Genomic DNA, 14,839 nt, shown 5'->3' with positions numbered 1-14,839 from the left:
TTTTAAAACTTTGTAAAAGGTATCGAATATTGAAGGAAGATTTTTCTAAAAGTGTTGAAGTTTTCTTATTAAATGTTGTTTTAGGGTTTTGCTTGCATACAAAGTATAGCCGGTCCAAAGTTGCTCATAGATATAAAATCGAAACCTATTGTTACTTCAGTCTAGGTCTAGGTCGTTTAGGTCGAGATTTTTTTTAATAAGTAGGTAAGTCAGTGTTTTTAGGAATTTAATTGCTGACTGTATTTTTAAAAGGCTATCTTACGTCTTATCAAGACATAATGACCATTACAACAATTGCACACTGTACAGACTTTGCACACAGTTGCTCACTGAAAGACCACGTGTGGAAGTATCATTTTAGTCTAAATATTTGTAACATTGCCTTATCAATGTTATCACACAAGATACCTTAACCATCAAAACATTTAAATTTGTAAACAGCGCCACCTACCTTATCCCCATCGAACTTCTCAGTCGGCTCATCATAAACCCGCTCGCGTTTCTCTCGCGACCCGCGCCGCGCCACCGGCGTCTGCGGTGGCGACACTAACGCCACACTATTCCTAGCGCTCCCTGACGGGGACTTTATGAACTCAATCTTCCCTCCTTCGACACAAATGTTCGGTGTGAGCGGATACATAGGCGACATGGCTACGTTCGTATTCGCTAAATGGTTGTAACTGTAATCCTCTAGAGGGAGCGCTTTAGGTTTCCTCTTGTAAGTGGAATCGTAGGCGAGGACTTGGGTTTTTTCTTCTGGGTGGACTTGGCGAGCCTTTCCGGGGGGGCGGTCGGGGGGTTCGGGGGATATGTTGCCTTCTGCTTCAGGACTTTCATTTCTGTCGGCGTTTGATGTTCTGCAACAAAAAAAGAAATAAATTAGGTGATGCAGCTCCTGAGCTCCTTTGAGATACAACCGTAATAACAATAGCCCACTACTACAACATACACATAAGACCTATTCATTAGCTATTTGATTCAAATTCAATCTGATAAATAAATATGTCATAGCTTTGACGCCCTTAGCAATTAGCCAAAACATAGAAACTAATGAAATAAAACTATGTAAACGGAATGAATTTCAAGTAAGTTCCGACGTTTCCCTTTACAGCGTTCAGAGACCAGGAACGGTGGTTGGGCGGGATGTGTTTTAAATTCTACATACGTATACCAGCAGAGGCGGCGTTAGGCGTGGGCGACGTGGGCCCCCGCCTACGGCCTCGCGGTACAAGGGGCCTCGCGCCTCAAATAAGTACCTATATCTGGGTAAGGTAAAAATGCCAGTGCCACCAGAGGGCCTCGCAAAATGTACCTTGCCCACATAAAATTTTGGTCTTGCCCCTCCACTGCATACCAGTATAATCCGTTTATGAAAACGTGTAGGTTGGCAACGCCCGTGTGACCCATAGGTACAAATGGTACAATAGAGAAATAAGTAACCTTACCTGACTTATTTCTCTAGTCTATGCCCTTACGGACTATCCGGAGTTGTAAGTGATCAAAAGGAGTTACATTTAGGTGGGCCGGACCCTTGTTGACCACCCACGGTCATGAAATAAACAACATAACGTACAGAAATATACATAATATGTAGAATCCTGTAACTAAAACAATTTTGGGTGTATTCCCAATTGGGGAATACACCCAATTTTGGTCTCATAATTCTTCAGTAAGTTAAGAAAAGCGACACTGTTTTGAAGCGGAATTTTCCTGTAACGCAATTTCAGCACTTACTCAACAACGTTTACACGACGATCCAATAGATGACGCCACAAGAGCCACTCACGCTCTTTGTACCAATCTTTAAATAATATATTTTAAAGTAACACCAATTTTGAGTCAAAAAGTACCTTATCATAATTGAATAAGCTCGATTGATGAGTTGACATACATTGTACCAAAGTTTTTGCAATTATTTCCATACAAAATTATGCACATGTCCTACAACACGCTTGTAACATTTTTCAACCTCTCTGTATATATACTTTTCAGCGGGCTGGCACCATCGGAGGTGTGTTCTTTAGTGTGATGCCACTACTGTCCGTATAGATCACTACTAGTTAGACGATCTACAACAGCTCGTGACGTCACGCGCTAGTTGCTGGCCGTCCCTGTAACGTGCGCTGCGGACGATCGCCCGCGCGGCTGCGACGGCCGGTAGCGCATGTTCCTCGGTGGCCTATTCACGCGGTATTAGTTACACGTTAGCTTAGCTCCGGTTAAATTAAGAGCACTTCCATGACTATGGCGGCGAGATAATCTCGAATGCCAGTTTTTGGACTTTTTTGTCTCACTAAACTCTCAGCTGTCGCCGTGTGGTGCCGGCGTTTAGAATAGCACCACCCCATCTCGTCCCGTGGGTGTCGTAAAAGGCGACTAAGGGAAAACCGACGGACGGGCAGCAGCGTCCGTCGTGTATTGAGATCAACACCTACTGCGGTCCCAATTCGCATATTCAACTAAAATATCTACAATCAAACCCCCATCTCAAATCAAAAAACCATTTTATTTAACTCGCCGCTTATCTTACTACATTCAAAAACCAAAATAAAATTATCGCAACACAAACCAACTTCAAAATAATCATTCCAAACACAAATCTCAACCAGGGCCCATGGCCGCCCGTACTCAATGCGGGGACCATGGGTCCATCAAAAGCTCAATCACGAAAACAACGCCGGGCCTCTAAACTGAGCATCACCATTGCTTTTCGTCTGATGGTGATGCCGGGCCCGGCATCGCATAATTCACTACAGCCTTTCACAAACGTCATCGCGGGCACAGGGTCGCCAGTATCCCTAGCGAGGGCCCTGTGTCTTCACTCGACACAATACTAACCTTTAAAAAAAAAACTCTCAGCTGTCAACCTCAAAGATTCAATATTTATACAGAGTTATTTAGTCACCTGATTGGGCTTGCTCCCATAATATAAGTTGGTCAGTATGACCAATATATTCAACCCGTAAATTATTGCAGGTGACAAAATAAACATCCTCTATAAAGTGAATGTTAAAAAAACGGCGAACTAAATAAAAATCGCGCCATCTACTTTAGTTGTGTAAAAAAAAATGGCAAAATAAGTTAAAAAACGCCTTCTACATTGAGAACCTAAAGGTATAGCAGGTAACCTAGGAGTACCTAACACAAGTATAGGACCTAAGTCCTTAGGCACGAAACTGTATGTGTTACTAACTTTTATATCATACATTGAAACGAAAAATATACATAAATTGGCTTAACTTTTACAGGGGTATTTTTGGTAGTGTTCATGTACACATACAGTTAAGTGCGAGACGGGGGATCTAAAAGCAAAGCAATGCAATGCGGCGTGGGAAAAATGTAAACTTTAGCGGGCAGACATTTTCAAGATTATTTTATTTTATTTACACTTCTGCCTGCAGTTCTGTGGCATCTGCGTGGAATAATTATGTTGATTGATAAATTATTTACTTTCGCATTTATAGTAGGAAAACTAGAGATTTATATTGGCCAATATGGGACACTCTGACAACACCGATTGTCTAATGTGTGGCGAAATAGAAGATACGGTAAAACACCTGATGTGTGAATGTCAATTGTCACGCCCTCGCCAGACAAAGAATGAAGGGCTATGAAGCAGGCTATCTAGAACCAAAGTAATTCAAAATGCTTCCCACGAGCTCCATCATCCGGCACATGGAGATGGTCGGAAAATGTCTTGAGTAGTTGACGGATCTTTCCTAAGGGGGTAATTATAATTACACAAAAGACCCCTATGGGTCGAAGTGTATCCGCAAGGGCCCCAAAAATCATAACGCACTGAATGACGCGACGTGACGTCACAACGGTCACAAGTGAAGTTGATGTACGAAATATATTGCCGCTCGAAAAAAATCAAAAATTAATTATGCTCTGGTAATTAAGACTAAATCAAAAAACTTTCAGAATCGTTTTATAGCACTAAAATCTACGTCTAGTTTCAGTTTGCGGTTATGTCAAAAATACACACTGTGTGTCGAGTACCTACATAAAACAATAAGGTCTGTTGTGCCGTAGGAATCAAATTGGCTAACTGTACATTGCCCCACAGAACTATAGCAAGTAGCACAGTTTGACTGTGGAATCCGCATCTACGAAATCCGAAATCTCAAATTAAATAATATATATACATTTTATGTCTCTGTCCATCCCTCTTCATCGGACTGGTTTCATGTCGAATCAAATATTCTGATTTCTGATCCTTACAGTATCAAATATGCTCAGAATAAGTTTGCATTTAAGAAATCTTTAAGTACGTACTTTCTCTGGGAATGAAAAATTCATAATGAATGTATTAGCTCTGTACGTTTCGTCATTATTTATCTATATATTATAAGTAATATATTTATATGTATGTATTGTGTTATTATATTATATTCGGTTGTTGTGGTTAAAGTAGCACCGCCACAATTTCTCTGATGTGGCTAAAGATTGACTGGTAGAGAATTCCTCATGGCATTAAGTCGGCCTTTTGTACTGTAAGGTTTTTTGTGCAATAAAGGTTTAATAAATAAACTTCTTACATCTTCGTATATTTTCAACAATCTCACGCTACAGACAAAACAAACGCGTACAGAATTCAAACATTATGAGGATTCCTTCGATAAAATCTAAAAAAAAGCTCTAGAACTTTATCACAATAAAAAATAACTTCACATCTCGACTCCAACATTGGAAGCATTTAGTAATTGAGTATGAAAAGGTTCTAAGTAGCGTACATTAGTGTTATCAAGAAGTTGATCTGGCTACTGTTATGAGCTTCCTTATCTAACAACCTGTTGACAAATGTATTAAGGTAGCTTCTTGGTTGACAAGCTGTTTTTTATGAAGTTCTCATTGGATTGTTTTTTTTGTACATTGGGTTTTTCATACGTAATAGGTGGCTCAAAAATACGTTGAAGTTATACAACGTATTAAAGATAATACATAAACGAAAAATAATGTCTACGTATTTTTGAGCCACCTACGTATAAAGGTAAAATACTCTCCCATAGAAAATGTCAAGGTCAGACAGCCAAAATGTATGTAACAGCCATTTTTTTTTCGCGATTTCAGGGTTGGTCCTATAGTAAAAGTTGCTCAGTAAGACCTATATATTCACCCCGTAAATTATTGCAGATGACTAAATAAACATCCTGTATAGTAGTGTGACTACTTACAACACAAATCAAGAAATATGTCATAAATACCACAAATTTAAATTATCAAAACAACAGTGTAATGTAATCGAACAAACATCAATATTAATATGCGCTTCCACCCTGCATCGTACCTGGCTCAAAAGTACCCGTAATGCCTGCAGCATTTCCTCGCTTCACTGCAATTGAGATCTGTTGAACCAGGTACGATCGAGAGCGGGGGTCGCAGCCCCTCTCCCGAAGACGCCGACCCAGTTCTGCAATCAGGCGGCGAGCCTCAGAGCCCCAGGGCCCCGCGGTCTCTATTGCGACCGGTACGAAATCATATCTTGATCCCAGGGCGGAGTATTTAGTGTGCTTTAGCTTGGGACGCGGCAAAGGTGTCATAAATTAAATTGATTTGTTCCCTAATTAAAGCGCATATTAATTTGGTACCATAAAGTGTTAAAATAAAAAGAATTTCCATCTCCTCAGCTTTAATCTAACTTTACTTAGGCACTCAATTCTAATTAGATCCTCGTAAGTGCTTAGCATAAACAAGAGCAATAAACGTCGGCGTACACTTAAATTTACGATCCTTATCATTAAGCTATCACCTGTTAGTTGTAAAACTTAAGCTATTTACTTATTACTTAGAGTGACGTTATACTGTAAAGTACAGACTGATAATTTGTAAACCTTTGCATATAAAAAACATAACACTAGACGCTACTCATAGTGTTGTGTTCCTGCCGGTGAGTAAGGTTACGAGAGCTCAACGAGGGTGCGGAGTGTTAACGTGCATGTAACACCGCTGGTATTGCAGGCGCCCATAGGCTACGGAGACTGTTAACCATCAGACGGGCCGTATGCTTTCCCTTTAGAGGTTTTGACAAAAGTCTGCCCTTGTAAATAGAATCTTGTTTCCTTAACTTAATAATGCCTTTAATGAAATGTCTTCCGAATACGAATAAATAACATACAAGGTGCCCGTGAGCATTGCGAGAGATTTTAACGGTGCATTTCTGATGGCAACAGAAGCAAAAAATGTCAAGTATATGACTTTTTGTGAAAACGAAAAAAAAAATTTGTTTGTTTTTTATTTTTCCCTTTTTTGAACACTCCTGTATATCAAACGTATTTTTTATTGATAAACACATAACCTAAAATAAACCAAAAAGTTTTTTTTTTTATTTGGGGGTATCCTCTCGAATACATTTTTTTTAATTTTTTGATGCCAATCAACAACTAGACCTCAAAGTGGCAATACCGCAGTCAAAATGTGTTTTGTACCGACTTATGGCGAAAGAATGATTTCGAAAAACATTTATTTAACTCTGAAACTAGGCCTAATCTAGAAAAAATTATATGACATTTTAGTTTTTAAATATTACCAGGAATGCTTAGTTAAAATGTCTCGCAATGCTCACGGGCCCCTTGTATATCTACTCATATATCTGGTATTAGTTTTCGTTGCTAGGATTTCTGATACACGGAAATTAGTGCGAGTAGAAGCACATACAAAACGTTTACTCGGCCTGGTCTCTTTGTACTGCAATTGTGTTATTTTGATTGTAAATCGGCGACTATGTATTTGTAAGAGTGAAGAATAGCTTTTTGAATCTAACGAAATAACGGTATTTTTTCTATGAAATTCCATTTCGGGAGAAAACGTTTTCCACTAACTAAATCTTAAATCATTTTTTTTTTGCAAATTTTGAAAAAAAGGAATAGTACAACTCGCGGATGAGTTTCGATTTTGTCGGGACGACGCGAAGCGGAGTCCGACCGACAAAGACGAATCCACTAATTGCTGTTTCTGCCGAGGCATATACAGTGCTTTTCTCCAAACATGCGAGGAAATCAGGTAAAATAATCATAATGTAAGCATCAGCCAGCACTCAAATCGAACCTTCACATCAAAAACGTCAAAATAAATTTCCCTCTTTAATTATTTATTTAAATTTAAAGGCACAATTATTCTGCCATTCAGTACCCATTCAATATTCGCTCATTTAATATAATTGTGCAATATAAGCTGTCTTTGCACGCATGACATCATTAAAAAAATATAAAAGTTATATAGTCTTTGATTTTATTACGCAGTATTCGCACGATCATACACAACGGTCTTACACGACCCAATCCTATAGCTTGAAATGATGCTGACCGGGTCGTGTAGACGCAACCTGCGGCTATATTAATTGGCTGTTTACGTTTTTCTTATTAGTGAATGCATGTTTTTAAAAAATAAAAAAAACAATACAGTAATAACTTTCCGTCCGCTAAAACACGATAATAATGGTTTGATTTTTTTTTATTTGAGTTTGACCATAACGAAGAACTTCCCGTACTATGTTTGCTACAGTAAGGAGAACATTTCCGAGAATATTGGAGAAAAACCTATAAACCTAGTTTTTCATTGAGTCAATAGCATACAAAAAAACAAGGAGGATGGAAAATATTTATTAGAAGTGGAAAAACGTTTTCTCTTTTTGTCAACAATATTTATACAACAACACAATACAATATATAATACAAAATACAATTGCAAAGGTCGTCTTTCGCCAGCAAACGGGTTAACTTTTAATAGAGTTCCCAACTTTATGCCTTCAGTATTTATGTATTAAATAGTTTAACCAATATTAAACTTACTAAGGAAATGCAGTTTAAGAGTTAAAGTAAGTTTCAGTAAAGTTAAGCGATGTCAAGCTGTTTATGTTGACGGTTTTTACGAGAATAAATTGAATTTAAAGTTCTAAACAGAATTTAAGTTACAACCCGATTCGAACTTTAAGATACGTCAAACATGTGCTAAAGATACGATGTGATAAAGGTGGATGTTTGTTCAAAAAATAACGTCACTTTTTACACAGACATATTCAATCCATAGCGTATCTTTAGGAAAATTTTGACGTATCTTAAGCCTCGAATCGAGCCGTATGTTAGTAGTTACAACTTCGTGTACTGGAATGTCTGGAATTGAGAATTAGCTATATTTCATGTTGAATTTGAAAATAAAATGGAATTGTACTAATTCATCGTCACAGGCAATATTGCAACTCTCGACCTTTCGAATCACCGAAAGCTTTTCACTTGTATAAAACCCGTAATTTCGCCAGTCTTGATTAATTGTTATCAATGATGACTTGGGGCTTCGATGCCATTAAGCTGCCTTTCCACCGAGGCCGAGATTAGAGTAAACGTGCGGAAACTAACCAACAACATTAAGTAGGTAGTTGTAATTCTGCGGAAAAGAGAACCAACGCTATTGGTTGATGCCACGTTTCCTCTTATCTCCGGCGCTGATCTTCGCCTAAGTGGATAGGCAGCTTTATGGTGTAGACCTCTTTCGTACTACTTTTGTATAACATGATAGGATGTTTCTCAATAACGCCAAGTTCAATAATGTTATATAAATCTTTGTGTTACTTATTTTACTTATTTAGGAGTTAGCTTAACTTTTATCAAATAAATAGAGTTTTTTGACGACCGGTCTGGCCTAGTGGGTAGTGACCCTGCCTTGGAAGCTGATGGTCCCGGGTTCAAATCCTGGTAAGGGCATGTATTCGTGTGATGAGCATGGATATTTGTTCCTGAGTCATGGGTGTTTTCTATGTATTTAAGTATTTATAAATATTTATATATTATATATATCGTTGTCTAAGTACCCTCAACACAAGCCTTATTGAGCTTACTGTGGGACTTAGTCAATTTGTGTAATGATGTCCTATAATATTTATTTATTTATATTCACAATAGAAGTCATCTACTTGTATTTCTTATCGCCCTAAAAAGAAAATCTTACAAGAAGAGACAAATAAGCGACTAAACGTTCACCAAAAGAAACAAATTCCTTTCAAACGCTCAGATACTAAACCCTATTTAAATAAAAAAAAAACTTTTCAGCGTATCTAAAGCCTAAGCACCAAATTATACGAGCCTGCTGATGCAGATAAATACACTAGGCAACCAAGTATCCGAACACAAATACGAACGGCTAAATAAAACTGTAACATCTATGGCGTAAGGTTGAATTCTCGTAAATCTAGAGCAGGACATTTGTTGCGAATTGTACACGCTTCTCGAAATTTCGCGAAGGGATGTTTCGTTCTTATCTTTTCTACGACTTGAATACAGTTTGATGTTGTTCATATTTTATTGAGGACTGCTCAGATAAGTTTTATGACGAATCTGTCAAGTGTCTATAGTAAACACCCCAGTAATTGGATGGTATTTACGTTGACAAATCCTGTGAAACAAATATTTAATCGCTGGCAACATTTTACCATAAACAAGAGCCAAAGAGCTGCTTAAGTTTAGTTCGTTTGAAAATCAATGGCGCCTTACATCCCATGACTGGAGTTGTAGTAGCAGTAGCTTTCATTAAATACATAAAAAACATTAAGGACGAATTGGATTTTCAACTTTTAAAGCATAAAGCGGTAGAAATTTTACAAAACAAAAATACTCCAATTTTTTTCTTCAATGTCCCATGATTGGTTTCGTCACCGACACCTTAAACACGTCATCGAAATCATGCTGCTTTTGCTTAAACGAGTGATAGAGAGGCAAATAGACAAACGAATGATAGTACTTATATTTAAAATATTTCCTATAGGGAGCGTGCATGAACTGTAGGAGGCAGCACAGGAGCCGTCAGATTTTTGGCGCGAGGCGTAAATGTGATGTTTATTGTTGCGATGTGGCCCACAAGATGGCAGAACCTACTATGCACAAGAAAACACGTGACGTGTAAATGTACATGTTTATGGTTCCGATTCAGGCCACAAGATGGCAGACCCTCCAACGCGCACGGTCCCTATAGCATATAGAAATAAGTAAGGATAGAATGCTAACTTCATAAGTACATCAGTTGTCTTAGGAAAAAGTAGGGGATTTATCAGTACGAGTACAGCTACTTGACACCATGTCACGTGTGTCGCGACTGAGGAAAAACGTATTGCTTAAACAATTAGAACTCATATTACAAGCAGGAATTGTAAATGAGTTCCTGTTAATCCGGTTAAATTAGCTGAAAATTGTGCAGCATTAGATTTTTCGTTCGTCGCGACATCTATTATCAAGTAGCAGTACTGATAAATTCGCTATTTGACGCTAGATATCGACTACGAATATAGCGTTTTAGTAAGAAAACTGATGTATAGAGTTAGCAATCCTTACTTATTTCTCTATGCCTATAGGAAAAGACAGGCACATTTTTTATATAATTTAGCTCTTAAATCATAATGTAGTGATCATATTTGACAAACACGACATGGTAATAACAACATAAATTACAATTTCAAACACACATTAATATGACATTCCCAAATTTACGATTATTAAATCTAATAAATGACCAGATACATTAATCAAAATTAATCACAAAGTTACAACATAAAGTAGCCGGCGTTACACGATTTCACACGACATTTCGTAAGAGACGTATTAATTTAGTGTATCAACAAATACTGTATGTATTTTAAACCTTATTACATTTTAAATAAGATCCTACAAAGTCTTTGATGCATTAAATCCGTGATTTATAGTGTTAAAATCGTCATTCCCTAGCTATGCAAAAGAGCGTAAGTGGTTTCATACACGAATGTACATAATACCAACCTTGCTTCACTAGCAAATGGTAAAAGGCCGTAAGCGCCGCAAGATATGAAGGGACATAAGACGTTTTGGGTGAAGTATTTGGCAAGCTTTGATGTAAAGTATTGTAAAGCAAGACAGATGGGCTTTTAGTTGAATTCGGTAGTAACTGTTAATCAAGTTAATCGTGTAGACGGAAATCCGTTGAGTTTCGATTAGTTTCGTAATCTAATGAAATTTATAAAAAGTGTTATCTCACAAACTAATGACAGATAGGTATTATTTGAAAAGAGTATTCAGGTTTCTTTGTCCTTCTTATCCCAGTTTATCTTGGGTTGGGTCTTACCTTACATTTGCGCCAAAGAATTTTATTTCGGGTTGTCTGTGGATTAATGTTCTGATTATGGATCTCTCTTTGCACGTTAGACCACCATGTAGAAGGTGACCTGCCTTGTCCCTTCGGTTGTTCTGGGAGATTGCATATGGACCCGTTTTATGGGATGAGTTTCTTCACGCTGCATTACGTGCCCATACCAATGTAATCGTCCTTCTTTCCAACAACCCTCGCACATACTCATTGCAGACTTTGCCGAGACTGTGAGTGACTGTGACTCCGTCTGCCCATCTCAGCATCTTCATTCGTTGACGTCCCATTGCTGTTCGTGAGTCTTTTTCACTCTTGTGTCATGGCTGGTCTGACAACGGGTTTGTAGATTATGCCTTTTATTTGTATGGGCATCTTGGGACCACATAGCACGCCGAAATGAGCGCCACTACATCCAAGCGGTGTTAATACGTGTACATCTTTATCGACGTTTGCATCAGGAGTTATAACAGAACCGAAGTACTTGAAGTGGTCTACCTTCGATATGGGTTTATTATCTATATTGATGCTACAGTAGTTAGTATTGAGTGTACCATAGTATCATTCCATGTACTCGGTTTCGCTGCGACTGATGCGAAGTCCCCGGCTTTCTATCTTTGCTCACCCATTACCATTAGTCAAGGCTTTTCTGCAGTTCGGCTGTACTTTTGCTCATGAGTGCTATTTATTTGTTTAAACTTTATTGCACAAAAGAAAAACTTAATGTACATCAGGCGAACTTAATGCCATGAGGCATTCTCTACCAGTCAACCTTAGGGCAAAGCAGAAAAGATTGTAGGCGGTGCGTTTAAAACTAAAAGAAATTGTTATTGAAAGAATTAGAGTCCTGTGCTATGTCCTATGTATGTATGTGTATGTATGTATGTATGTGCTATGTCCTCCGCATAGAGCATACACTATGGGACCGGCTCCTTTATGTCTTGAGTTATGTAAAAAAGATTAAATAAAAGCAGAATTAGAGCTGATCCCTGGTGCACTCCGACTCCTACGTTGACAAAAAAGGTTCACTTACTCCTGCTGGGCTTCTGACATGTGTCCTCGTGTTTTTGTACATATCTTGGACAATCAATATATACCTTCTGGGATCGATCAGGCGCTCATGGATTGCCAGACTAGTTAACTTGGGACACGATCATCAATATAGTATTCAGACCAAACATTATATACTTATTGTAAAAGTTCGTTTTACATCTAGGTATAATATTTGAAACCTTGAAATCGTCTTATAGCCTTATGCAATGTTCTTGGCATCGGTATACCAATGGAATAGCTGGGGACCAGTTGAATAAAATTAGACATTGATTAGAGAAAGGAAATATTCTTCAATTATATGAAGCGCACTTGAATTTGGCTGACGGCAGTATACTCTTTACAATGTTTGAATCAAGATTGACCAGTCTTAGGGTAAACTTTTCAACTAACTATATTAGTTTATTAATAAAAAAATACTACAATTATCACATCTGTTTCCCAGTTATCCCGCTTGACGTTACATATAGCATCTCAAATGTCCTTAAAAATAAACTTTGTATGATGTAGCTATGAAGTTCCTTATTTAGGTACAATAAAGAACAATGAAAAGGGAAAATGTTTGTTGTATACTATAGTGTATGAAAATAAATACTTAGAAAAATAAAATACGACGTTTCCAAAGTAATCCGGTGATTTCTATATTCGTCCGCTCGACGGGAAGGAAGCACTTTACAAAACAAATATAAGCAAAAATACAAGCTACAAGCTAAATTAGACTTTATCGCTTGAAACTTAAGTTCAGAATAGCTGTGAGACATTGGTTGTAACATAATGCTTTCCATTTGTCGTGAACATAATTTGGGCACTGTGTCTTTTTGACGTTTTTGGGGCGACTACTGATATAATGAACTTGGAAGTAACGCTTTCAAAGCTTAACATTTATTATTTTTTACAATGTGTTAAAATCTTTTATTAGGTAAGTTTAAATCTTCCTAGCGTTGTCCCGGCATATTGCCACGGCTCAAGGGAGCCTGGGGTCCGCTTTGACAACTAATCCCAAGATTTGGCGTAGGCACTAGTTTTTACGAAAGCGACTGCCATCTGACCTTCCAACCCAGAGGGTAAAACTAAGCCTTGTTGGGATTAGTCCGGTTTCCTCACGATGTTTTCCTTCACCGAAAAGCGACTGGTAAATATCAAATGATATTTCGTACATAAGTTCCGAATAACTCATTGGTACGAGCCGGGGTTTGAACCCGCGACCTCCGGATTGCAAGTCGCACGCTCTTACCGCTAGGCCACCAGCGCTTAGGTAAGTATTAAATACGAGTAAATATGTTTATACAATGATAACACACCAGTCTCATGATCTGGTCTCCATGACTGTTGGATAGGCTTGGACACGTCAAAAAACCTACTTATACACACTAGGGTACGCCTGTGCAGTTTTGCCTGTACAGTTCAACTGCACAGTCGAAGCTGGTTAGAAAACTACAGTTAGCAAAACTGCGCAGGCGTGCCGCGTGTAGTATGTATGGCCAGCTTAAGAGGGAAGAAAAGCTTTTCGAATCGAACGAAGTAGGTAATCGTAATTTTTCTATGAAATTCCATTTCGGGAGAAAACGTTTTAAACTAAATCTTAACAAATCACTCTGATTTTGATGTCGAGCTTCAGCATAATATATTCTAAGTTTAAAGGTATACGCTTTAAAAAAAATTGTTTTGCAAATTTTAAAAAAGAGGAAAACCTGTAAATCTAGTTTTTCATAGTGTCAATAACATACCAAAAATCATGGAGAATGGAAAATGTTTAGAAGTGGAAAAACGTTTTCTCCCTTTGTATGGACTATCATGTGTACTTTTCTCTTAAAATGAGTTTTCACCACCCCAATAAGTACTGAATAGTTATTTGTGTCCCAAGGGAGGAAAAGTAGGAAATTGCGTGCCGCGTGTACAATTGTTATAATAATATGGTATGTCCTACCGTTTCCTCCCGTGGTGCGCATACTATTTTTCTGCTCGAAAGCGGCGGAAAGCGGCAACTTCCTATAGCGCAGCGGGAGCAAAGTTGACGCTTTCCGCCCGGAGGGAAGAAAAGATTTAAGTACATCCGGAGCAGCTAACAAATTTCGGACCAGCCCCGGTTAATATGAATGTAATTTTTTTATCTTAGTTTACTGCATTGACCATAATATTTGAAGGATCGTCACCCATAATAGCAGCTCGTGATAGCGTGTGTGCACTTTATTGGGTCAATAACCTTTTAACTATGAGTTAATATAAAAAACTTATGCGTTTTCCTGTGGATATTATAAAATGAACTGACTTTAAAGCCTAATTTTCTTACTTTATCCTTAAAGGTATATTAGTATTTTTTTGGACCCGGGTACGTCCTTAAAATACGTCCACAAGAGAGGTATGGGCATTGTGACTGTCATCTCGCTTTCTGTGGTAGGGCACAGCACAGCGGATGTCATTCAAGATCTAGAGCAGAGCCCAACTGGGGAAGTACCTCCACCTTACAGAAAACCGCAGCCAAATAACACTAGACCCTACTCATAGTGTTCCTACTGTTCGGTATTATACTGAGAGGAACACGCCAGTCTACGCATGCTTTTTGGACTTGTCGAAGGCATTTGATCGGGTGTCATACCAAGTGTTGTGGAATAAGTTATGCGTGAGCTCAAGTTTACCAGATGAAGTCATAAATATTCTAAGATACTGGTATGACAGCCAATCAAACGTA

General features: G+C 38.1%; 1 protein-coding gene across 4 annotated transcripts in view; it reads right to left on the bottom strand.

Moving 5' to 3' along the window:
- The window catches only part of LOC133521123 (uncharacterized), a 614,754-nt gene that overhangs the window by 427,065 nt on the left and 172,850 nt on the right, over positions 1-14,839 (bottom strand). For all 4 annotated transcript variants that reach the window (XM_061855897.1, XM_061855895.1, XM_061855898.1 and 1 more), the window contains exon 2: positions 452-857. In XM_061855897.1, the coding sequence (XP_061711881.1) occupies positions 452-857 (406 nt within the window). The remainder of the gene's footprint in view (positions 1-451; positions 858-14,839) is intronic.

This window comes from Cydia pomonella, chromosome 9 (assembly GCF_033807575.1).
Source record: "Cydia pomonella isolate Wapato2018A chromosome 9, ilCydPomo1, whole genome shotgun sequence".
NCBI lineage: Eukaryota > Metazoa > Arthropoda > Insecta > Lepidoptera > Tortricidae > Cydia > Cydia pomonella.
The sequence above is the reverse complement of the archived record's forward strand: the minus strand, read 5'-3'. Positions and strand labels throughout refer to the sequence as shown.